Raw genomic sequence first — 23,366 nt, forward strand, 5'->3', positions numbered from 1 at the left:
TTTTATAGGACTGATCAATGTACATGTTTGACTGTTAACCACCAGTAAAATATACCATTGCAGTGAGAGACATTTTCTTCAGATAATCAGCAATGGCAGCGTCTGTTGGTGCGAACACAGTGAACTCATCTGCCTGCTCGATCTCGTCTGTCAGGTTATAATTCTGCACAGAAGAAGAACAAACTAGTAAAATAAACCGTGAACACATGAACTGTCTGTAGAGGACTACAGCTGAGTTTATGTGTTTGAGCCAGGCTGAAAATCACTGGAATGATGTTTTAATTTTAGTCCCAATTTGAATGTTGGTGGCAGAAAAGCATCTAGTTTCCTGCTCTTAAATGAGAAAAGTGTGTGTTTGTGTTTATGTGTGTGTTTTCGTCGTACGATTAGGTAGGATCTGAACAGAGAGAAGTCTGTCTTAAGGGCAAGAGTCGCCAGCAGACCTTCGCTCAACTTCCTGTCAGGAACCAAAACCTGCAGACAGAAACAAGAAACTATCAGATAAAGGCTATGCACCACTAGCTTTGTTATAATTGTTGGTGCAGTTAGCACTTCTAGCATTGTTAGCGGTGTACCTTGTCAATAATGTGGATGAGTCCGTTGGTAGCAGCGACGTTTGATGTGGTGATGGTAGCTCCTCCAACAGCTGTGACCTGAGAGACAAAATGGAGTTCAATCAGAAACAACTCTGATGATCAATAAAAGGATGATTCAATAATGTATTTGAGTCCTTTCCATTTTATAAACACATAGCTCTAAGTGCATGAACCAGACTGCATAAATCAGCCCATCATAGAAGGACTACACTATAATTAGAATTTCTTAGATATACTAAACTATAAAATACTGCTAAAAATGGCAAAAAACTCATTAAATATGGACTCACGTCATTGGTTGTTGAAACAGGAAGTGTGGTCTTGAGGAGGGAGGTGAGAGAGGGGAGGCTGCTCAGCCTGGATAATGGATACACACCTTGGATCATGTGATTTCTGCGATACAATACAGGAAAAAGCTGTTAGAACTCTCAAAAACAAGCAAAATCAAGTAACACTCAGAGCTTGATTAACTAAAAATAGATTGTGGCTGCTAATAGCACATCAATTGCTCCGTCTGGTTGTCTTATTCACTAAGCATGTAGCGCCACTGATATTCAGACACTGGCTCTTGTTTCATGTCTAAATGCTGAGGGAAGCTATCTACACCTTTAACCTGCACAGGGCTGAGCTTTCATGCTTACGGAGATGTTCTTTTTAAACTTAATGGTGAGGACAGACTCAAAAAGACAACTCAAAAGGAAAAAAAAAAATATAATCACTTCACAGAAACAGCTCCAGCCCGTCTCCACACATGTGGATTAAGTGTGGAGCCACTGACAACCCCAAACTAATTTAACCCCTGTTGCTATTAATCATATTAATTTCTAGGGGTGTAAATCAATATTTTCATCATGATATGATGTCTATATTTTGACAACAATGTACTTTCTGATATCACAATATCTGCCACGATACAATTTCAGTATGATCTTGGTACGATTTTAATACAATTTCCATATGATTTAGGTTCGATTTTGACACACTTTAAATATTAATTCAATACAATTTCAGTACGATTTCAATACAATATTAGTACAATTTCCATATGATTTAGGTACGATTTTCAAACAATTTTGATATGGTTTTGAAACAATTTCAATATGATTTTGGTACAATTTTGAAAAAAACTCTATACGATATTTATAAACAATTTTGATACAATTTCGATACGATTTATCTACAATTTTGATCAAATTTCAATATGATTTTGATACTATTTCGATATGATTTTTGAACAATTTTGATACAATTTTTAATTTGATTATGGTATGATTTTGATACAATTTTAATATTGTATACTGTTTTTTTTATTTTTTTGATACAAATTTGATATTTTATAACTTTTTTGATACTATTTTGATATGATTCCAGTATGATTTTGATACAACTTTATGTAAATTTGATACAAATTTTGAAGGGGTTTGATATACAATCCAATGATCAATACCAGACTATTTTATGCATAAAGTTGATACGGTTATAGCGAAAATTTGTTTTGGCAATTTAACTACTGTACTGTATGTTCTTAGTTTTATACATGTTGATCTTGAAATCATCATGAAAATATCACTATCATTTCTTAGCAGGTGGTAAATAAAGGCAACCAACTAAAACTAAGTGGATTAAAAATAACAGTTTCTCAGTGATGTCACCTAATGAGACTGGGTAGGTTTCCCTTGGTGGTCCAGAAAGTTTTATCCTCTGGGGACATTTTAGCGACAGCGTCTGAAGACGGCACCAGCAGGGTGAGATTCTGATCAGCAAGAGACCAGGACAGACCAGAGTCCTGAGAATACAAGGAGACAAATTTACAACCTGAGACAACAATCTCTGGTTCCAAAATTTCGCAAATACATTCCTGAATTTTAAACAATGTGAAGGACACACCTGCCTTTTGAAACAGATGTAGTTCTTTAAAACTTCAGCATTAAATAATCACCATCTTTAATTTCATAGAGTATCAAACGATCAAACATTTTGATCTTGTCAGGTGTCGTATACTCACAGTGGTCCATGTGGAGAATTCTGAGACGCCCTGCATAGCTGTGAGCTCCTGAAAGCATCACAGAAACAGCGTGAGTATAAAGAAACATATTTGTCATTAGATTTTATCACCTGTGAAGGCTCACCTGTCTGATGGTGCCGTAACACGTCTGTCCGTCTCCGACATAACCTTCATCGCAGACACACGTCCACTGAGAGGAGAGCAGGAGACAGCTGGCCTGAGAACACAAACACAAACCTCTGATAAACAGATATAAACAAGGAAGAATGAAAAGCTCTCATCATCTTCCTCACCAGGTAATGACAGCCCCCGTTAGCCGTCACACACTGATTGACGGCCTCACAGTCCCAGCCGCTGCCTTTATACCCCGCCTTACAGGAACAGTCGCTCTGAACGACGGACAAAAAAACAAAAGAAGAAGAACAAGATTGACTTTATCTGGATTTTTAATCAAAGATTGCTTGTATTACTTTAGTTAATGTGTAGAAGATGTTAACAGCAGCTGATGTTACCTGCCCAGGTCCTACGTAGATACAGGTGGCATTGGGGTGACAGCCTCCGTTATCAGGTCGCTCACAGTTGTTGACTGGCTGGCAGTCGTCTCCATCCTCCTTCCAACCACTAAGACACTGGCAGGAGTGAGTCCCTGGGCCTGTCTTAATGCATTTAGCCTGCAGGGGGCACCACACAAACACAGAGTAGAAGAAAGGGTTTATAAAGAGTTTGTTACGATTTTGATCTCCAGAAATAATTTTTATTATCTCTAAATACAAACATTCACGCTGCAGCCACCACGGCGGGGCGGAGCACAGGGGTCAGCCTCCACACAGGTGATCCCGTCTCCTTGGTAACCAGGTTTACAAATACACCTGGGAACACACACACAGTAGAAACAGTGAATAACTGCTTATAATCTGGTCTAATGAGTTTCCACTGGGACTGAGCTGAGCTGCAGGTAACCTCACCTGGGATTTCCTTGGCTGAAGTCACAGTCGGCGTGCGCGTGACAGAACTGAGCATTAACGCCACACGCCGACGTCCTTCGATCACACAGTGGGCCGGTGAATCCTGACTGACAGGTGTCCGTTTTACAGCGACCGTCTGAGTCTGCACGGTTATCACACTGACCGTGGACGCAGGGACAGGCTGGGGACACACAGGTGAGACGGGGCGTGAATGAATGAGTGTTAAGATCTTTTTAAATGATTAGAGAAGCTACATTTCTGTCAAGCCTGCCTTCCTTTGGGAACAGATTAGTCAAACTTACTTCTGTCACAGTTTGGTCCGTATTTGTTGGAGGCGGAGCAATACTGACAGCGAAATCCTCTGAAGTTTTGATCACATACACATGTACCGGTGCCAGTGATCCCATCAGAACACTGCAGCAACAATGAAACAACTTTTATTTATTAAAACACAAAAAAATCATTTTTTTATTCTTACTTACATACAAACTGCTGAAATGTCACTGGTCCATACAGCCAGGGGCGTAACTAGGGATCTATGCATTTAAATGTACTTTTGAAGCATAATTTCCCCATTTATGAGCAATATTTTTACTATGGTTGAACTGAATTTACTTGCATTATTTTGCAGCGCTGGACTACACCATTTGAACATTTTTAAGGGATGAGCATAGGCCGCCCAGTATTCATTTCTTTTTTTCAAATTTCAGTCTGTTGACTGATTAATTTTGTTGTTTTTGATTTAATAATGACACTAATTACTAAGAAAAATTGATAAAACACACTTTTCATTGCAGGCTCCTCAAGGACCCCTCCCTACTGTGGGCCTGGGTAATCAGTACCCTTTTTCCCCCCTGTGCTACACCCCTGCATACAGTGTCAATTCTTCTTTTGAATTAGAGTCTCTAAATAGATGTATTAGTGCAGAAAAGGATAAAGTTACAGCAGTGAATGTTGAGTGGTCATCAGAGTTAAACTGGGACTGCTGAGTGGTCCATATGTAATTGTCAATTATGAGAAAAAAAAAGGACTACATGGGACTAAATGGACTACAAATGTTAGAGCTTGCATCGAAGAAAGCTAAGCCCCCCTTGGACCCACTCGGAAAAAGTACACATTATTTGAAATTGTTCTAATTGACAAAATCCCAACATAACAGACCTATGTAGACTTGTTCTTAACTAAAGATCTACGTCCAAACAATCCATTATTATGACAGTGCATTAGTACCACTCTTGGAAAAAAGAAAGACTAATATCAAGAAAAAAAAAACAGGTTTAAAAAAATCAATTCATAAAAAATACATTTTTATGACTTTAAAAGCAGTAATATCCCAGAACCCTAGATAAGAATTTTTAGGATTATAATGCACAAAATTCAAAATCTGAAACTGTAGGATTTAAAAAAAATTTAATCTATGAGTTTCTAATGTCAATTTAAGTCTTCTTTAAATTATGAAATTTAGATTTTTTTTTCTTGTAAATTCCTGACTTTTGAAAGTCTGACACGTTGTAAATATAAGACCTTATAATCTCAGAAATTTTGATTTTTTTCCAAACAAATTTTTGAGCTTTTTGATGAGAAATGTACAGATTCTCCTTATATTTTAATCTTTTAGGTTGGCCCCTATACTCCGTGGTACATTAGGTTTGTAATCATGATTTTTTTTTTTAAATGAACTTCTAATTTTGACAATGCCAGAGCAGACAGGGTTTTTTTGCCATAATTGCCCAGCCCTAACAAATGTACTCCAAAAATAAACCATGAGACTTAACATGCACAAACTCATGAACAGACTCTACACAGAAATGTCTAGATGAGGTCTTACCTGACCGTGTCCAGAGCACGGTGTCTGATATCCACCTGGACAGGATATGCAGTCAGGACCATAGAATCCTTTACAGCACACTGGAGTCTGGAAAAGAAACAGAAGACTGATATCTCTGTTCTAACAGGCTTGATTAAAGCTTCCTTCAACTCTAGAGTTTATGTGTACCGTTATGTTGGCGTTGCAGAGCGGCGAGCAGCCCACCACAGGGACTTGAATAACTGGGTGAGTGTAGAGACACCCGTAGATTGAGGAGTTCTGATGAGACATCATCACATGATCAGGTAAACATTTTTTTTAACTGTGAGGAGATAAACTTAAAAATAATGATCAGAGTGAGAGGTCTTACTGCAAAAACTCCAGATGAGCACTGAGATTGTTTGGCTTTGGAGCAGCTCACACACGTACCCTGAAACATAAAAGGTTCAATTAAACATTACTAAGACAGGTTTGATCAAATACAATACGATTCCAAAAAAGTTAGGACACTGTTTGAATGTAAATAAAACAAAATGCAATGATTTGCAGATCTCATAAACACGTATTTTATTCCTAGTAGAAAATAAACAACAGATCATATGTTAAAACTGTGACGTTTTACCATTTAATGAGAAACATCAGCTCATTTTGAGCTGTGCACTGACAAGTCTTTATTAGACTGCAGGACATGGCATCCATGGTTTAAAAAAAATCCAATTTTGATTCATCTGACCACAGAACAGTTTTCCATTTGAGATGAGCTTTGGCTCAGAGAAGACAGCAGCATTTCCGGATGGTGTTCACATATGGCTTCTTCTTTGCATTGTTTTTTAGAACGTTTTTCATAGATTGGTGAAGCTCTTCCCATATTTACTTCTGAGAGACTCTGTCTCTCTAAAACAGGCGTTCTCAACCTTTTCAGCCCGCTAACCCAAAATAAAGGTGCCAGAGACTGGGGACCCCCACTGTACTTGAAAGAGGTTGAGCACAGTCATGCACATTCAAGTAGTCATGTGCAGACAAGGCCGCCTGTAAGGGGGGGAAGGGGAGAACTTTCTGGGATCCATAGAATCAGCAAAATCACGGTCCATTTTCAAGATAAGCTGTGATATCCACATTTTATATAAAACCTGAATAATAACCACTCTAATCAAAGCAACAAATATCTTTATTAATCATTTGTACCATAATATATAACCATCTTAAAAATGTTCATCGTTTTTCTTAATAACAGAATTAAAATGGCTTAAAAAATGGGAAAAAATGGTGGAAAAGGTGGTGAAATAGGATTATAAAAGAAGCAGAAATGGGTTAGAACTGGCAAAAATTAGCTAGATACAAGTGGCAGAAATAAGCTAAAAGGGGCAAAAGGGGATTAAAAATGGCAGAAACTAGTTGAACTGGCTAAAATGGGTGTAACAAAAAGTCAATCATGGTTAAAATCAGCAACAATAGGCATAAAAAGTTGCAAAAAGGGGTTAATATTCACAATAATGGGTCAACAGAGGCAACAATAGATGGAACGTGGTAAGAACTGGTTTAGAAGTGGCAAATATGGGCAGAAAAACAAACATTGGAGAGGGTTTTATAGTGAGAAAAATGGTTTTAGAGAGGCAGAAATGGGTTAAATTTGGCAAAAAAATGGTGGGAAAAAAATAACGAAAATTGGTTAAAATGTGGCAAAATTGGCATAAAGAGGTAAAGTGCATTAAAAAGAGGCAAAAATGGGTCCAAATTGTGCAAAATTGATAAAAATTGGCAATAGTAACAAACTTTGGTCGGAATTTTTTTTTTTAAATATTCTTTTTTAAGGCATTTGGCGACCCCATCTAAGAGTCTTGTGTCTCCCAAGAGAGTCCCGACCCCCAGACTGAGAACTAGTGGTCTATAGGACATGGCATCTTTTTTTTTTTTTTTTTTAACTCAAATTTGGGTTCATGTGACCACAGAACACTTATGCATTTTGCCTTAGTCCATTTTAAATGAGCTTTGGCCCAGAGAAGACAGCTGCATTTTGCAATCGTGTTCACATTTGGTTTCATCTTGTGTGATACAGATTTAACTTGCATTTGTGGCTGGCAAAGCCAACTGTGTTGACAGACAATGATTTTCAGAAGTGTTCCTGAGCCCATTAAGTGATTTTAAGTACAGAATCATAAATATTTTCAATGCAGTGCTACTGGAAGGCCTGAAGATCACAAGCATGCAATATTAACCTTTGGGCTTGTTCCTTGCACAGAGATTTCAGCAGATTCTTTAAAACTATTAAAAATGTTATGTACCATAGATGGTGGGATATCTTCATATTTTTTAAAAAACTTTTCCACAGATCGGTGAAACTCTGCCCATCTTTACTTCTGAGAGACTCAGCTTCTCTAAAACACTCCTTTTATTCCCAGTTATGTTACTGACCTGTTGCCAATTCACCTAAATGGTTGTGAAATGATCCTCCAGCTGTTTTTTGTATACGTACCACTTACTTTTCCAGCCTTTGTTGCCCCATCCCTACTTTTTTGAGATCTGTTGCTGCCATCAAATTGAAAATGAGCTAATGTTCTAATAAAATAAAAAAAAGCCTCAGTTTCAACATCTGATATGTTGTTTATGTTTTAGTGTAAATAAAATATGGGTTTATGAGATTTGAAAATCATTGTTTTTATTGACATCTTACCACAGCGCGTCAACTTTTTTGGTATTAGGCTTGTAAGAGAGAAAGAGATAACAGCTCCTTATGGTTGGACTGCATCATTTCACTAAATAATAACCGGCAGACAGAATGAATTATGGGTAAAACAAAATGTTGGCTTTTGAAGCTCACCTTGATGACTTTGGTCTCAGTGATGTCACACCTGTGGGGCAGCACAGGTTCAATGGAGGGCGGGATCAAAACTCCATCTAAGACGTACATACGTCCATTTTTAGCTTCAACAGCCGCCTCAATCACCGCTGCATCGTTTACAAGAATCCGACCCTGACACAACAAAAGAGACATAATTCACATGTCCCACATGTTAGTGTATCTCTGATGTTTTCAGAACAGTAACACTGTTGCTTTTGAAAGAAATCACTGCGGTATGAACGTAGCTGGAGTGTTTTAAATTCAAAGGACAGTTGGTTCCCACAGACAGATCACTAAACCTCCATTATCACAGCTATAAAGGTGTGTCAGATACTTCACAAAATAAAGACAGATACTCTACACTCACGTTTTCTGTCACGTTGATGTTCAGAACCTGATTGGCCATCGTCACAATCCTGGGACTGGACACGGCGTTAAAGACCTCCAGCTTCAGACAGGAGGCAGAGTCATCATTTAATAAGAAGTAATAGGGTAATAATAATCACAGTATCACGAGGATTAACAGAGTGGGACTGACCTCTGTGGACCGGACCAGGTGGTTCCTCATGAACTCGAGCAGTTTGTGTCTACCCTGGAGGTTCACAGTTTAAGGTTTGCATCAACTTTATAAATAAAGCTCTGATGGTTTGGTGAAAGCTGATTGGTTCTTACCTCAGCACTCTTCAGGTGTTCCAGGTATCCCTCATTCATCATGTTAAAGGCCATAAAGGTGGGGGCGAAGACTGTGACTGGACCAGGACTGTCAAGGACTATGTCCAGGTCTACTTTCTGTTTAGAGTAAGAGTTTACTTCAATATTTACCCACACAATGAGAACAGATCATGAAGCAGATAGGTTATATTAATGTGTTTTTTTATCAGGAGTTTCCACATAATAAACACACAATAAACATGCAAAGAAATAAATGACGAAAAATGAGGGGTCATGTAAAAGTAATAAACAAAACACTGGCTGGAATTTTCAGCTTAACATTAATTTTTTTTATTATGAAGGGAATAAAAATGCTTACCTCCAAAAAGGACTTCAAAGTGATGAATTTTCCGTAATCAGAGATGATCCTCATCAGATTCTCCTGAACGAACGAGCGAATCAGATGCAATGTTATAACATATAAGTGATGTGTGACTGTATGTGTGATGTGTCGTTAACAGAGTGTATCTGAAACTGCTGCAAGACAAATGTACAAACTCCAGTTCCAAATAAGTTGGGGCACTGTGAAAATTCTAAATAAAACAATGTGATGATTGTCAAATATTATGAACCCATATTTTATCCACAGTAGAACATAAACAACAAACAAAATATTGGCTAATTTTGAATTTAATGGCAGCAACAAATCTCAAAAAAGTAAAGACGGGGCAACAAAAGGCTGGAAAATTAAGTGGTACTAATAGAAAACAGCTGGAGGAGCATTTCAGAACCATCCATCCATCCATTTTCTATGCTGCTTATCCCATTTGGGGTTGGAGACGGTGTACACCCTGGACTAGAGACAGACAACCAGGCACACTCACATTCACAACTACAGTCAATTTAGAGTCACCAACTAACCTAACGAGCATGTTTCTGGTGGTGGGAGGAAGCCAGAGTACCTGAAGAGAACCCATGCATGCACAGGAGAACATGCAGACTCCACACAGAGTGGCCCTGAGGGGAAACGAACCAAGGACCTTGCTGTGAAGCAACAGCACTGCCCCTGCGCCGCCTTGCAGCCAATTAGGTTAATTGATAACAGCTTAGTCCAGCGTTACTCAACCCCGCTCAACCAAAGAGCCAAATTGTTGAAAAATACCTCTGAAGAGTCACAATGTAAGTGGTGAAAAGTGGCAATAACTGATTAAAGTGCCAATAAAAATAAGTTCAATGTGGCAAATAATGATCAAACAGCAGCAGAAAAAAGTGGCAAAAAGGGGCGAAAAGGGCATAAAATGGCATAAAGTGGGTGGAAAGTGGAAAAATAGAGAGAAAAAGTTGCAAAATATGGCAGAAAGTGGCAAAAAGGGTGAGAAGTTACCAAAAATGAGTTACAGGTAGCAAAAAATGTCCAAAACATTGCAAAAACATGGCAAAAAAAAAGAGTGTAAAAGTGACTAAAATTGGCAAAAATGTGGGAAGAATGGTCAAAAAGCAGCAAAAACTGGCAAGAATGCTGAGAACAGTGGCATTTAATGGCAAAACGTGGCTTAAATGGGCAAAAAGTGGCAAAAAAATGGCAAAAAGGGGAAGAAACTGCAAAAGAGCAAAAAGCAGGATAAAAGAGGAAAAAAACTGGTGTCAAAAATGGGATAGAAACAATAAAAATGGATTTAAAGTAACAAAAAAATTGAAAAATTGTCAAGAAATTTCAAATAAGGGCAATGGAAATAAACATAGAAAAATAAAGGTTGAAAATCAAAGCCAATCGTATTAATGCCGGGATTCAAAAGGATTAACATGACTTGTAATGGATAATTTCTGAGCTCATAGTTTCCCTTAATAAAGGTTTTCTGGGGGAATAACATCTCAAACTAGAATGGCTGTCTGAGGCGGCAGACCCACGCCTAAGCAGCGCCACAGAGGAACTTATGCCCCCGTTGATTACTATGGTGTTCAAAATTTCGAAGTCTGAGAAAAACTGAACAGGTGCACAGATCATCGCCAAAATCTAATCGATTCTTCCCTGTCACTATCCCAATATTCCCTACTCAACATGAGGCTCAAGAGCCTCATGTTGAGTATCACTGGGTTAGTCACATGACTGGGTATAAAAGGAGTATTTTAGAGAGGCGGAGTCTCTCAGAAGTAAAGATGGACAGAGGTGTTTACCAATCTGTGACAAACCATGTCTAAAAATGTTCCTCTACATAAACTTAGAAGATTTTGAATATTTCAGCATCCAGTAATGTGATATGATTAGTTTATTGCTATCATCTCAAGCACAGGGAGGGTCACTGCTACCTACATGAGAATGATGGCTAACAATTGACATTTTTGAGTCCAATCAGACAAGCTTTGTGGTGCAAGCCATTGGTGCTTTCTATGGGTTGTAAGCAAGGCAACCAATTTAAGCCCACAACACCTCTTGAGGGCTTGACGGCACACCCCAGCGTCCTGAGGTGGCTCCCTAAGGCTCCACGACCACTCTGCCCTTTCGTGTCGCCCCTCTGCAGAGTAAGTCATTCCAGTACTTGTTACGCTTAAGTCACAGGCACCTGGAAGCTGCCTCTTTCCTGACAGTCCAAAATATCATCAAAAAATCTAGAGAATCTGGAGAAATCTGTCAACACAGTCAGTCATGCCATCCACAAATGACAGTTAAATCTGTATCATGCAAAGAAGAAATGTAAACACGATCCAGAAACGCCACTTCTCTGAGTCAGAACCCATTTAAAATGGACTAAGGCAAAACGGAAAACTGTTCTGTGGTCAGAGGAATTACAATTTAAAATTCTTTTTGGAAACCATGGAAAGGGACCATTCAGCTTTTTATCCTGGCACAGTTCAAAAGCTGGCATCTCTGACAGTATGGAGTTTCAACATCTTAGATGTTCTGTTTTGAATAACATATGGGTTTAGGAGATTTGACAATCATCGCATTCTGTTTTTATTTACATTTTACACAGCATCCTAACTTTTTTGGAATTGAGGTTGTATGTAGTAGGTGGTTTCAAATACAGCCATAGATTGTATCTACTGTAGGTGTGATATGTATAAAGACTACATATATTGGTGTACTAGTATACCTGAGTGTCACTCTCCACAGTGGGGGCCACACTGTCCATCAGTTTGTTGATGATGTGGATCATCCCGTTGGACGCGACCACATCAGAGCGAAGGATCACACCTTTCTTCCTGCTGCCATGGAGACGGATTTTAGTCTGAGTGTCCTAATAAATAAAAAAGGAATTCAGAGAGGAGAAATTATTTATTGGTTTGATAATCGGTTATTGATATAGATTAATAAAGCGTACCCCCTCTGAGGTGTCTGTCTCAGCTGATTTTCCTGTTATGGTGTAAAAAATGTTGGTTTTCTTCAGAGAGCTGAACGGCATCACCCCGGCAACCAGGTGCATCTTACACAGGTACTTAGCTTTGGCAGGATTGGCAGCAAGAGTCCTCAACTGATTAATAAACAAAAATAATGTATTTAAAATTAGTGTCACGTGTTTCCATGTTTAAACTGATCCTATCTCAGGGTTTAAGGACTTCGAATAAGCTAGGGGGTCACAGTGGTCTTACTGAAGTTCCTCTGAAACCTTTATTGATCGGGACGAACAGAGTAAAGGGACCCAAACTCTGCAGAGGCCATGACAGAACACCTGGAAATGAACAAAGGTATGATTAATGTTAATATCCAAGTAGGACAGTGCTGATAAGACGATGTAGCTAAAATAAAATTGTAAAGACTGGGTTTAACTTGAAAGGAGGTTAAAACATAAAAGCATGCAATGTTGACATTGCTATATTATAGTTAGCTAGCTATTGTCTTATTTACTTACAACTTATGGTTGAAGCTAGTCTAGAGAGGCAGATTTTTGCAAAGCATTTTGTTGATTTACCACAGGAGGACAGTTAACATTACCCAGCATCACTAGCATCAAACTGCGATAATATTTAGAGGACTTTTGACAAGTTTTTAGAGATTTTTAGAGAGAAGGAATGCATGAGGAAGTACTGCTCATCTACAGTAAGTGGGAGTGGGACAGAGCAAGATGCCTGCATGTCAAAGTGATCAGGGCATGAGAAATATTTATTACGTAGAATTAATTAGACAGCACACATACAAATCAACTATTCTTGACTAAAGCTCCCATTTTCTGCATCAACTTTTTTTTTTCTTAAAATTTTTTCCTTAAATTTTTCTTCATTTTTTTTATTTTTTTTTTTGAGTCAATTATTTTGTCACTTTTTTATTTTTGGTCTTTTTTAAAATCTTTTGTGTTTTTTTTTTTTTGTAATTTTTTTTGAGTGTGTAATATCATGCATAAGAATCAGCCCCCTAAAATCTATTTCCTGCACAGATTATCCACCAATCAAAACACAGTGTTTTGGCACCAAATGTAGTGATGGGCAGCAAAACAGCCCCAAAAATGTGGCAAAAATATTTTAACCGCCCCCTTGTGGCAGGCTGCAGTATAGGTGATCTCATAGCTAAAGGCTAAATTTACAAGAAAATAAAAATATTTTGAAAATAAGTTGTTAATTACACTAAAACGTTCATATTCGTTCCTCTGAAAGTCTGGCCCCTAAAACGTCTGCTAAGAATAAAGCTGGCCCTTGTACAAATATAGTTGATGACCCCTGGTGTAGAGGGACAGACCTTTAATACATATGTGAAATTCTAAGCAAATCAGATATTTCATATCAGAGTCAAGGCAACTTCCTGTGAAACTGGCGAGACATTAAAAGTGGTCACCATCAGCATAAGACATGTCAGTGTTGTGGACAAATTATAAACCATTCTTAATATAATCTGAGCTTGATAGGATCAACTTTTCAGTAGGAATAAAGAGATGGCCTAAATGTGTCACTGCCTTTTTCTTTTGGCAGGAGAGGACGCGCCATAACAATAACCTTTGAGGGTGTAGAGCAGGGGTGTTCAAACTATGGCAAGAGGGCACAAGGCAGTGCCACCATGCTAATACTGTAAACAAACATTTTGACAACAAGTTTTTATGCTGTTTTTTAGGACTAAATTGAGACAACACTATAAATATTAAACATCTTAGCAACCAAAATAATAAAGATATCTTGATTTATAGCATCCTTATGGATTACAGCAGCAAATAGTAGCAGCTATGCTGTTCCAGGGGCAGAGCCAGTGGTAGCTAGAGCTGACCAGAGCCCTGTGAAATCAGATTGGCCACCACAAAGTCCTTAAAATGATAGCCTATTTGTCTTGTCAGCCATCAACTAGCCGTTTAACCATACCCAATCACTGAGCTTATTTTAACCTACTTTAGATTGGTTTAATATCAAGGTGAGGCATATGAGAGTGGCCCCACCATCCTTAAACATTTCTATAGGGCCTCCAGTGGAAAAGTCTGGACAGTGCTGTCATAGGGACAGAGGGACAGACCTTGATTACACACATGAAATTTGAAGCAAATTAGATGTTTCATATGAGCATTATGGCAACTTCCTGTGAAATTGGTGAAACATTGAAATGCTCACCATTGCCAGTGAGGTGTCCATTATTAAGACATTTCAGTGTTGTGGACTAATACTGAGGACCAGTGTAAAATTCTGAGCTTGATGGGTTCAGCACAATAAGAGGAATATACAAATGACTAATTTGTGTCACTTCCTGTTGGCAGGAGAGGGCACTAAGATGAGATATTTGCATTGAGGCATTTCTAACTCTGTCCATCTGTCATTTTTCTCTATTAAAGGCATAAAACAGCCAGAAAAATACATTTCAAATAAAAGTCAGTTATTCTTACTGAACAGCTGGATGGCATTGCTAAGCTGACCCCTCCACTCTCCGGTCGGCTCTGTGTTCAGATCGTTCAGACGCTGGATGATGTTCCCATAACAGACTTTACCGTTACCAAGGTAACCCTGGTGACAGGTGCAGCTGAGGGACAGAGGGACAGGTGAGCTGTGTCATACATACTGAACCACCTGTTCATGAACACAGATCAAAGAGACTGACTCGATTCGCCCCGGTTCCACTGTAGTACAGTTGGCGTGTTCATGACAGGATCCAGGTCTACACAGGTCCGTTAGGCTGCAGCTACCTTGATGCAGGTTTTCATACCCAGGCAGACACTCACAGTGAGACTGACAACACAACAGGTACAGACATGGTTAATTATTTATTAAATTATAATTAGTCTAAAAATTCTCCTGCTCTAAAACAGATCCTGATCTTTTCTCTGATCTTACATCCTGATCATGAGCCTGCCTCTGTGTGTCTTACTACCTTTCCCGGCCTGTCGAAGACACATCTTGTGGACTCAGCAGAGCAGCCTCCCTGCTTGGTCTGACACGGGTCGATGGCAATGCAGACCCGTCCGTCTCCGGTGTAACCCTCATTACAGACGCACATGTGCTGGTTTGGCCCCGTGTGGATGCAGGCGGCTTGGGCATGACAGAGTGGCCGAACACATGGGTTTATGGCTGAGGACGGAAAAATACTTTTATTAGTAAATCAGCCAATGACAAAGACGGATGAAAGTCAGTCCTCTTTAAGATGTCTGAATTGAGATGTCTGATAGATAGGTCCTTTTCCAGTGGTCTGATTGGTCAGTGCTCATTAAGACATCTGATTGGTCTGTTTTTTTACTGGGTGTCGAATTGGTCTGTATTTTTAGGACATCTTATTAATCAGTCTTTCACAGTCAGTTGGTCTGTCCTCTCGAAGACATCTTAATGGATAATCTTTTTTAGGACATCTGATTGGTCAGTCCCCTTCAAGCAATTTGATTGGTCTTTGTCAGAGATATTTGATTGGTCAGTCTTTGTGAAGATGTCTGATTGGCCAGTTTTTTATGCATCTAAATGGCCAGTCCTTTTTAAGAAGTCTAATTGGCTAATTGGCCTGTCACCTTCTAATTTCTTAATGGTCAGATTTACTGTTTACATTATTTGGAAGAATCTGGATCAAGTTTTAATGCTTCATTTACACATACATCTTCTATGGCTTGGTGTTTCAGTGCAAAAGAGTGAACACAGAGGGAGAACAGGGAATCCTAGTGGCTTTTAAAAACAGCAGTAATTCTGCTGACAGAGACCTTAAATACAACAGAAAAATTAAAAATATATATACTAGTAAAGTAAGATATAAAGGAAACAAATGTATGTAGAAAAAGTGCAATGGAGGAGCTGTACAGTTACGTTGAAGTGATTAAAGCTGGAATTGCAGTGCACATATCTTTTAGGTTATATTTAGTTTAGACTGACAGATAACGCATGGTGTAAACAGAAGACAGAAATGAGTTCACTCACAAACACACTGATCTCCAGACTTCTGGTATCCTGGCATACACTGACATACCAGCTGACCCGTCAGAGCTTCCTCCATACAGCGAGAGTTCTGCTGACAGTTGAGAGCCGCACACGCAGGGAGCTCTGAACACACAGGTAACGTAAAGGTTACACACAGGTATCACTTATGTTACACAAAGGTACAGGAAACAGGTAAAGACAGCTCTGTAGCTCATAATCTGAACTTAAGCAGTGGTGTAATGCAAGATACACGTGGGTACATGGAGCATACGTATTTATTTTTAAGTCACCATAAAGAATACCCACTTTTAAATAGAGAGTGTATCAAAAGGAGTATGTAAATTAAAAGTATACCCACTTTTGCTTAGACCACTGAACTTCAGTCTTTTTTTTTTTGCTTTTTGACAATCAGACATCAGTATTAACTGAAAAAATAAGAGCTCTGTCTCTGCAGGGATCCTTACTGTAATGTCATACAATTTGCATAACAATCTGAGCCCGCCAATGGCAAAACTACAGATTTTAGTGGACTTTGAGGCATTTAAGGATCATATAGCAGACATGCAGAATGAACTCATCCACTAGTACATTCAGAAACTTCAATCATTTCAACCACAACCAGAATCATATTTAATTTGTATATTAAGGAATAAAAACCGAGACTGACCTCGATCACAGCTTGGACCTGAGTATCCAGAGAAACATGTGCACAAACCAGATCCTGTCATACCAGAGTCACACAGACCGTGCACACAGGAACAAACTGCAAAAACACAGTAATACACAATAAATAATGTTAGTGTATGAATAAAATAATTTTATGAAAAGGGTTTATTTAAACCTACCTGAGCTGCAAGTAGGACCGTATCGACCAGATGTACAAAGCTCACATGCAGTTCCTGCAAAGCCCTCCTGAACACATCACACAAATAAACACAAAATAAAAATCTTCCAGTAGTAGTCATCAGCGTAAAGGCCTCAAACAACCATTAATCATAGATAAACTCATAAATATACATGCATAGATGCTGCATGGGCCACTAACGTTCACAGAAGCAATGCATCTACGGCAGCCATCTTGGAGAGGGGTACAAGTGATTCATAATAAATGCCAGCATAGATATAAATTGGTTTTCAAACTGTTTGTTTCGTCACAAACATCAGACGTGTATGTAGAATATGATCGAGGATTATGATCACAAAAAATGCAATTTTTCGTACAGAAATACTTTATCTACATAAATAATTCATGTCTGATGTGTGTGACAAAACAAAATCGGTTATAGTTTAAGATATTCATACCCCTCTCCAAGATGGCTGCCACACAGGTGAATGCCAGAAGCCCAAAAGCAGTTTCTGCATGTACCTATTGATACAACATGTTTTTTATTACCTGACAGCTGCAGGTCCCGTTTCCTCCCAGACCCTCAGAGCAGGTTCCTCTGCCACTGCAGGGTCTGTCAGCTCGCTCAGGACACTCTGAAAACAAACAAAAGCACAGACAAACATGGTGGATGTGTACAAGTTTTAAACAGAAAACAGATCATCCTTCGTCCTTTGAGGCTCTGACCCTTCCTGTCTTTTCTGAGATCACTAAACCCAGACACAGAAGAGTTTAGGCACACTTTAGTCAAGTACTGTAGCATGGCAGTGGCTGGATGTTGCTCACTGTGGCATCTTCCTTCTCTCACAGTGATGTAAAATTAAGATACCACTGCTCCTTTAAAAGTCTAATTTCACTTTAAAAACAGACAGCTCATTGGACAAATCCAAAGAAATCTGCACCGTGTGAGTGTGAAATATATTTTCATTTTCTTTTTTATCCGTTGCAAGTTCTTTTTTACACAACTTTGGATCTACTAGGAGTTACTTATTTTCTTGGAAATGGAAGTTTTTAATCAAAAGATTTTATCAACACAGGAAGTAAATAACCTTAGCTAAAGAACTATTAGAGCAGACACTTGAACTCCTGAAAAGAGTAAATGCTGCAATGCTGAAATAATTGAATGTCAGTGAGTCATTTTGTACATGCGCGCCTGCATATCTTCTAAAGGATATCAGTGTTAAACAGTGTATTTACAGAATAAGCACTTTGAAGCTGTCTCTAACCTCTACAGGTCCTGAAAACCAGACATGCTGTTTTTGGTATGACTAGAAACTGACTGCAGGCCATATCTGGCCCCTGGGCCATAGTTTGGACACCCTGTTTTAGATAGCTTCAAACCAAACTGGTGTAGCAGGGCTGCACTCTTTTAAATAATAAGAGATTCAACAATGTAAAATACATCTCTTTGTTTTATTTGTATTTAATTCACTTGGAAGACTTGCTTCAGGCTGTTAACAAAGACTGATTAATCACAACTAACTATCATTAATTCAGTGGTTGTGATTTCAGAAATTAGTCGCTTGACCTTTCTTTTTTTTCCACGTTTTTCCTGTAACTATGTAACTCTGCGTCTCTGTGTTGTATGTCAGCACTTTTCTGTCCCACTGACTGAGACTCAGCAGAGAGGAAGGATGTCCTGGTTCCTGGTTCCTGTAAGACTGATCATGGTGTGACTCCAAGCACCTGGAGGTCACAGATCAGAGGAATTCCCTCTCCGCCGTCCTTACGACTGTGAGAGTGTGCATGATCACACATGGCGCTGCAAAAATCCTACAAGTCCAGATGGAAGCCCTTTGTCAATATTTGGTAACACTTTATTTGAGGTTTTATTCATAGGACTGACATTATGCTGTCATAATCATGACATGACACCTGTCATTACCATGAATAGGGCTTCACGAATGTTACCATTAAGTGTCATTAAGTGTCATTAGCTAAATTATGACACCTTTACTGCAAAGTTGACATTTTTTCGGAAGGCATAATCATGATAACTTGATATTTGTGGTAAAGGTGTCATAATTTAACGAATGTCTCTTAATGGCAACATTCATGAAGCCCTATTCGTGTTAATGACAGATGTCATGTCATGATTATGACAGCATAATGTCAGTCCTATGAATAAAACTTCAAATAAAGTGTTACCCAATATTTCAAGGCATAAAGGAAAAATAATCCTTGCAGGAGTGCATGTACAAAATGACTCACTGGGGTCCAATGACCCTCAGGTAAAATGACAGCATTCAAACTTTTCAGGAGTTTTAGTTGCTTTTTCTTCGGATGTCACACAGTTAAGGTTTTTCAACAAAATGTTTTGGTCTTTTAAAAGGCTTACTTCCCTTAGGAAATGTTCAGACATCGATAATCTCTGACTTTTTCTTTTGCTATACCGAGAGATAAAATATTAACCTGATGACTGTTGATAAAAACATAGGAGGGTAAAGCTTGCTCCTCATGGGACGATCCCTGATATCAAACATGGACTCACCCTGGCAGTCTGGACCCCAAAAACCAGGACAGCAGCTCTTCAGCACCTCCTCTCGATGACACCCGAAGGAGCAGCCGCTGATCTGCAGCTTCAGACTCGCTGTCTTGATGAAATATCTGCACACAAAGACATTTATAGCAAGATTTTTACTTTAATTCTTTTTGCATAAATATAAAAAGAAATACACAAAAGTCCTGGAGAAATAACCTGCATATGTAAATTTTTATAAAGGGTTTATCATAAAGTTTTAACTTCATTTAAATTAGGACTGCTGGTTCATATCAGGGTTAATCGCTGAATTTGCTGCTTAATTCTGATTAATGAAAGTTTGAATCGTGTTTATAATTTAATTATTTTTAATTTCAAGAGACTTACTTTGAAGGACATACTGACAATTTATAGCAATCCATTATATTTCCTAAATGTAATTAACAAATTAAGGCAATATATTGTTAAACATTGTGATACATAAAGAATTATGCATGTGTGCATGTACAAAATGACTCCTTGGCGTCTGTTGAATAGTAGTAAAATCTAAAGGATAGAGGAATGTGTTTCTCACTTGCAGTCCTGAGTGACAGACCCAGCGGTCTGTCTGAATCCTGACGGACACGGGATCAACATACTGATGCTGCAAGAGTGACACGCTGTCCGAGTCCTCAGCACGGTCGAGTTAGAGCAAAAGTTCTGACAAAGATAAACAAAGACAAATAACAATGCCAGTGTCAACAGCTGCCAATAAAACTGTAAGAGAAGATAAAAATAGTTTAAGAAAGCTTCTAGTCTTTAATTAGAATCTAAAGATAGATTCTGTAACTCTCATACATCAAACCTTTCAGAAAGCTCAGACACATACCAAACATGAACCATAGAATCATGTTAAAATCATGGGAGGGTTGTCTGGGTAGTGGAGTATAAACAGGAAGTGTGTAATAACTGTTATCCTTTCCATCTGATTCCCCAGGAAACACGCTAACACAACCACACAGGGCCTGGAAAGCTCCTGGAACAATCTAGATTCCAGTGATGCTGCTTTAAACTCAGGCCAGAGCTCAATTAAATATAACATCTCATCATGTGAGTGTTAGTTATTATGGCTAATGCAGATGATGATAATAAAGAACCCTGCAAACGTTACATCTTCACTCATGTTCCAGACCAAAAGTATGGAAAAGGCACCAAACCGGTGGCAACTTTTGGTCTTCTCCAGTGTAGACAGTGTGCAGGAGTTAGTCTGCAATTGTTTACTAAATAAAAACAAGAAATTACCCAATAAAAACCCATCTTAACAATGCTATGTTAACATGGTGATGTTCCTCAAGGCTCTTTCTCTGTCCTCTTTAGTTTTACATGTAAGTGCCTTTAATTAGGTCTTAAAATTTTTGTTACTCTGATTTTTTATGAAACCCAGCAGTGACACTTGCATTTTATGAGTGGGCCATCAGTGCAATCACACAACATTTAAATCACATTTTACAAAAATAAAACCACATTTAAAGACCATATTTTCTTAAATGAGACATTCTTAATTAAGATAAACAGAAATACAAAAAAGAGAACCAGGATTATTCAAAGCAAAATCAACAAATGAAAAAGCTGCAGTGTTTCACAGCAACATGAACTGAAATGAAAATAAAATAAAAACATGAAATTATTAATTCTATATATTGAAAGAAAAAGTTAATGTTCAGCCTATATGTACCTGTTGAGCTGCAGCTGAGGTCGTCTTCATCACCATCATCATCATCACAGAGACAAACGGCAGCTTCAGTCTGGCCTCCATGGTTGCTCTCAGATCATCTCTGTCACACTCTGTCCTGCTTTTTCACTGATACATCACCCCCACCCCTCATCCTCACCCCTCTACCTCCCCCCACCCTCTGTGTTTCCTGCTGCTGATTCAGGTGATTTTAACACACAGGCACACAGGCTCGCTGTGTTTGAAGTTTTAATCTTCATCATACATCAGAGAAAAAACAAACAGAGTGTAGATGCGGATTAAAGATGGCTGATGTGGGATTCATGCAGTTTACAGAAATATATGTTTAAATAAGAGCAGCAGGGGTCAGAATATCTCTGCCACACCAATGATCTCAGTGTTATGACTGCATAGAAGGACCAGTCTTAAAAAGTTATAAATAAGGAGGATCTATTTATTTTCAAGGGGAGTAAGTAAAAAAAAAAAAAAAAAGAGATTATACTTTTTCGTATAAAATGTAAATTTACAAGAAAAAAATCAAACTTTTCAAGTCATAAATGAAGTCTTTCTGAACAACAACAAAAAAGTTTATGGAGTAAAAAATTTACAACATTATAAAGTTGTAAAATTATGAGAAACCAAACTGAAAACAGAGGTTGGCTAGCTCCAGTTTACAGAAATGTCCCGTCTAAGTCCAGATGATAATGTGTAATTCTGGGCTAAAATCCCAAGTACTTCCTTACTGCTCAGCCCCTGTATTAAATATCTATTGATCTGGCTCTCAACTGCAGGACATGTGCAGGAGAAACATCTTAATCTGGTATCAGTTTCTTCCACTCAATCAGCATTTTTTTTTTACTTTAAAAAGTTAAAATTCTAAGCTTTCGTTATCTTTAATTTATGAATTTCTAAACTCAAAAATTTCAAGTATCTGGCCTTTAAAACTCATGTTTTGTTTTTCCCTCATTAAGTTTTGACTTTAACTGTTTTTCCCCTCAAAAATTAAAAAGATTCTTTGTTTTATTTTATACAGAATAGCCCTAATACTCCATTGTACTACACAGTATACATGCTGTGTTTTGTCTTAAAATATTAGTTGCATTATAAATATATAATTTTAGCACATTAGTATATGTGCATCAGCAGGTTTAGATGTGTTTCAATGATTTTCCATCATTTGAAAACATTAGGTTTTAGAATAAATGTATGTTTAAATCAAATTACACTCACTTTGAAAAAATACTCCCCATCCCCTACTGGGGAGGAGTTGATGGATATTTTTAAAACTTACTTGGAATGCATCCTTTTCTTATCACAGCATGTTGCATGACATTTTAAATGAAAGCACAGTCTAAACCAGTGATTTTACCCAGTTTATGTGTGTGTGCGTATTTAACATCCAATACTGGAGCTAAAAATAGAACCAAATCTGACTCTTTTGTTGTCATTTTGGAGCAGCACTATGTCCACTTTACTACTGAATTATTTCAAAGTATTGTGATTGTTTTCACATTTTATTTAGTTCAAATGTTACTGATACCTTGCTTTTTCTCTTCTGTGCATAAGCACCTCTATAGACTATGGGGCAAAAATATGAGCAAGTGCCTACTAAGGTTCTTTTAAAGAAGGAAAGAAGGGAAATAAAAATATCAAGACACTTGATTTATTTTAACAAATTAAATTGCCAATGTTTACTGAACAAAACATGAACATTAAACACTTCTGTTAATGCACTTTTTTATCAGTGCAGTTCCTGTTGTATTTGCCCTTCATGCTGTCCTTTTAGTTTGAGAAACTTCATTATCTTTCTCCTCTTACTGACTCAAGTTGAGAAGAAATAATACCCAAAATAAAGAAATAAAATTCAGGGCTCTGAGAAAATAACAAACAAAGTCAGATAAAAAATGTCCATCTGACTGGGTAGCATGATTTTTTGTATCTCTGCAGTGTTTGGTATTTTTGTGCTTATCTGGACGTCTGGATGGAGAAACTGAAGCAGCTCGGTCCCCTGACTGCCTCTCTGCAGGTCCACCTTGGGTCCTCAGGTACTCCAGTGGCACGCTCCCCTACCTGGTCACGCGCACAGGAATCAATGAAAATAAAAACCCATCTAAACAGGACAATGTATTAC

At 38.2% G+C, this 23,366-nt stretch overlaps 1 protein-coding gene across 5 annotated transcripts in view; it reads right to left on the bottom strand.

Moving 5' to 3' along the window:
* stab2 (stabilin 2) overlaps positions 1 to 21,339 on the bottom strand; it is a 39,702-nt gene extending 18,363 nt beyond the window's left edge. For all 5 annotated transcript variants that reach the window (XM_041780418.1, XM_041780415.1, XM_041780417.1 and 2 more), the window contains exons 1-33: positions 21,239 to 21,339; positions 20,099 to 20,223; positions 19,537 to 19,652; positions 17,556 to 17,641; positions 17,008 to 17,074; positions 16,830 to 16,925; positions 16,163 to 16,285; positions 15,138 to 15,334; positions 14,868 to 14,995; positions 14,656 to 14,789; positions 12,452 to 12,531; positions 12,184 to 12,333; positions 11,956 to 12,099; positions 9,243 to 9,305; positions 8,885 to 9,001; positions 8,751 to 8,804; positions 8,580 to 8,660; positions 8,192 to 8,344; positions 5,744 to 5,803; positions 5,563 to 5,652; positions 5,395 to 5,481; positions 3,869 to 3,980; positions 3,567 to 3,747; positions 3,377 to 3,470; positions 3,114 to 3,272; positions 2,895 to 2,990; positions 2,726 to 2,818; positions 2,602 to 2,649; positions 2,249 to 2,382; positions 887 to 989; positions 576 to 653; positions 385 to 474; positions 56 to 163 (exon numbers count right to left, since the gene is read on the bottom strand). In XM_041780418.1, coding sequence (XP_041636352.1) covers positions 56 to 163; positions 385 to 474; positions 576 to 653; positions 887 to 989; positions 2,249 to 2,382; positions 2,602 to 2,649; positions 2,726 to 2,818; positions 2,895 to 2,990; positions 3,114 to 3,272; positions 3,377 to 3,470; positions 3,567 to 3,747; positions 3,869 to 3,980; positions 5,395 to 5,481; positions 5,563 to 5,652; positions 5,744 to 5,803; positions 8,192 to 8,344; positions 8,580 to 8,660; positions 8,751 to 8,804; positions 8,885 to 9,001; positions 9,243 to 9,305; positions 11,956 to 12,099; positions 12,184 to 12,333; positions 12,452 to 12,531; positions 14,656 to 14,789; positions 14,868 to 14,995; positions 15,138 to 15,334; positions 16,163 to 16,285; positions 16,830 to 16,925; positions 17,008 to 17,074; positions 17,556 to 17,641; positions 19,537 to 19,652; positions 20,099 to 20,223; positions 21,239 to 21,319 — 3,528 coding nt within the window. In that variant the 5' untranslated portion in view covers positions 21,320 to 21,339. The remainder of the gene's footprint in view (positions 1 to 55; positions 164 to 384; positions 475 to 575; positions 654 to 886; positions 990 to 2,248; positions 2,383 to 2,601; positions 2,650 to 2,725; positions 2,819 to 2,894; positions 2,991 to 3,113; positions 3,273 to 3,376; positions 3,471 to 3,566; positions 3,748 to 3,868; positions 3,981 to 5,394; positions 5,482 to 5,562; positions 5,653 to 5,743; positions 5,804 to 8,191; positions 8,345 to 8,579; positions 8,661 to 8,750; positions 8,805 to 8,884; positions 9,002 to 9,242; positions 9,306 to 11,955; positions 12,100 to 12,183; positions 12,334 to 12,451; positions 12,532 to 14,655; positions 14,790 to 14,867; positions 14,996 to 15,137; positions 15,335 to 16,162; positions 16,286 to 16,829; positions 16,926 to 17,007; positions 17,075 to 17,555; positions 17,642 to 19,536; positions 19,653 to 20,098; positions 20,224 to 21,238) is intronic.
* Between the last annotated feature and the right edge of the window lie 2,027 nt (positions 21,340 to 23,366).

Source organism: Cheilinus undulatus, linkage group 23 (assembly GCF_018320785.1).
Source record: "Cheilinus undulatus linkage group 23, ASM1832078v1, whole genome shotgun sequence".
Classification (NCBI taxonomy): Eukaryota; Metazoa; Chordata; class Actinopteri; order Labriformes; family Labridae; genus Cheilinus; species Cheilinus undulatus.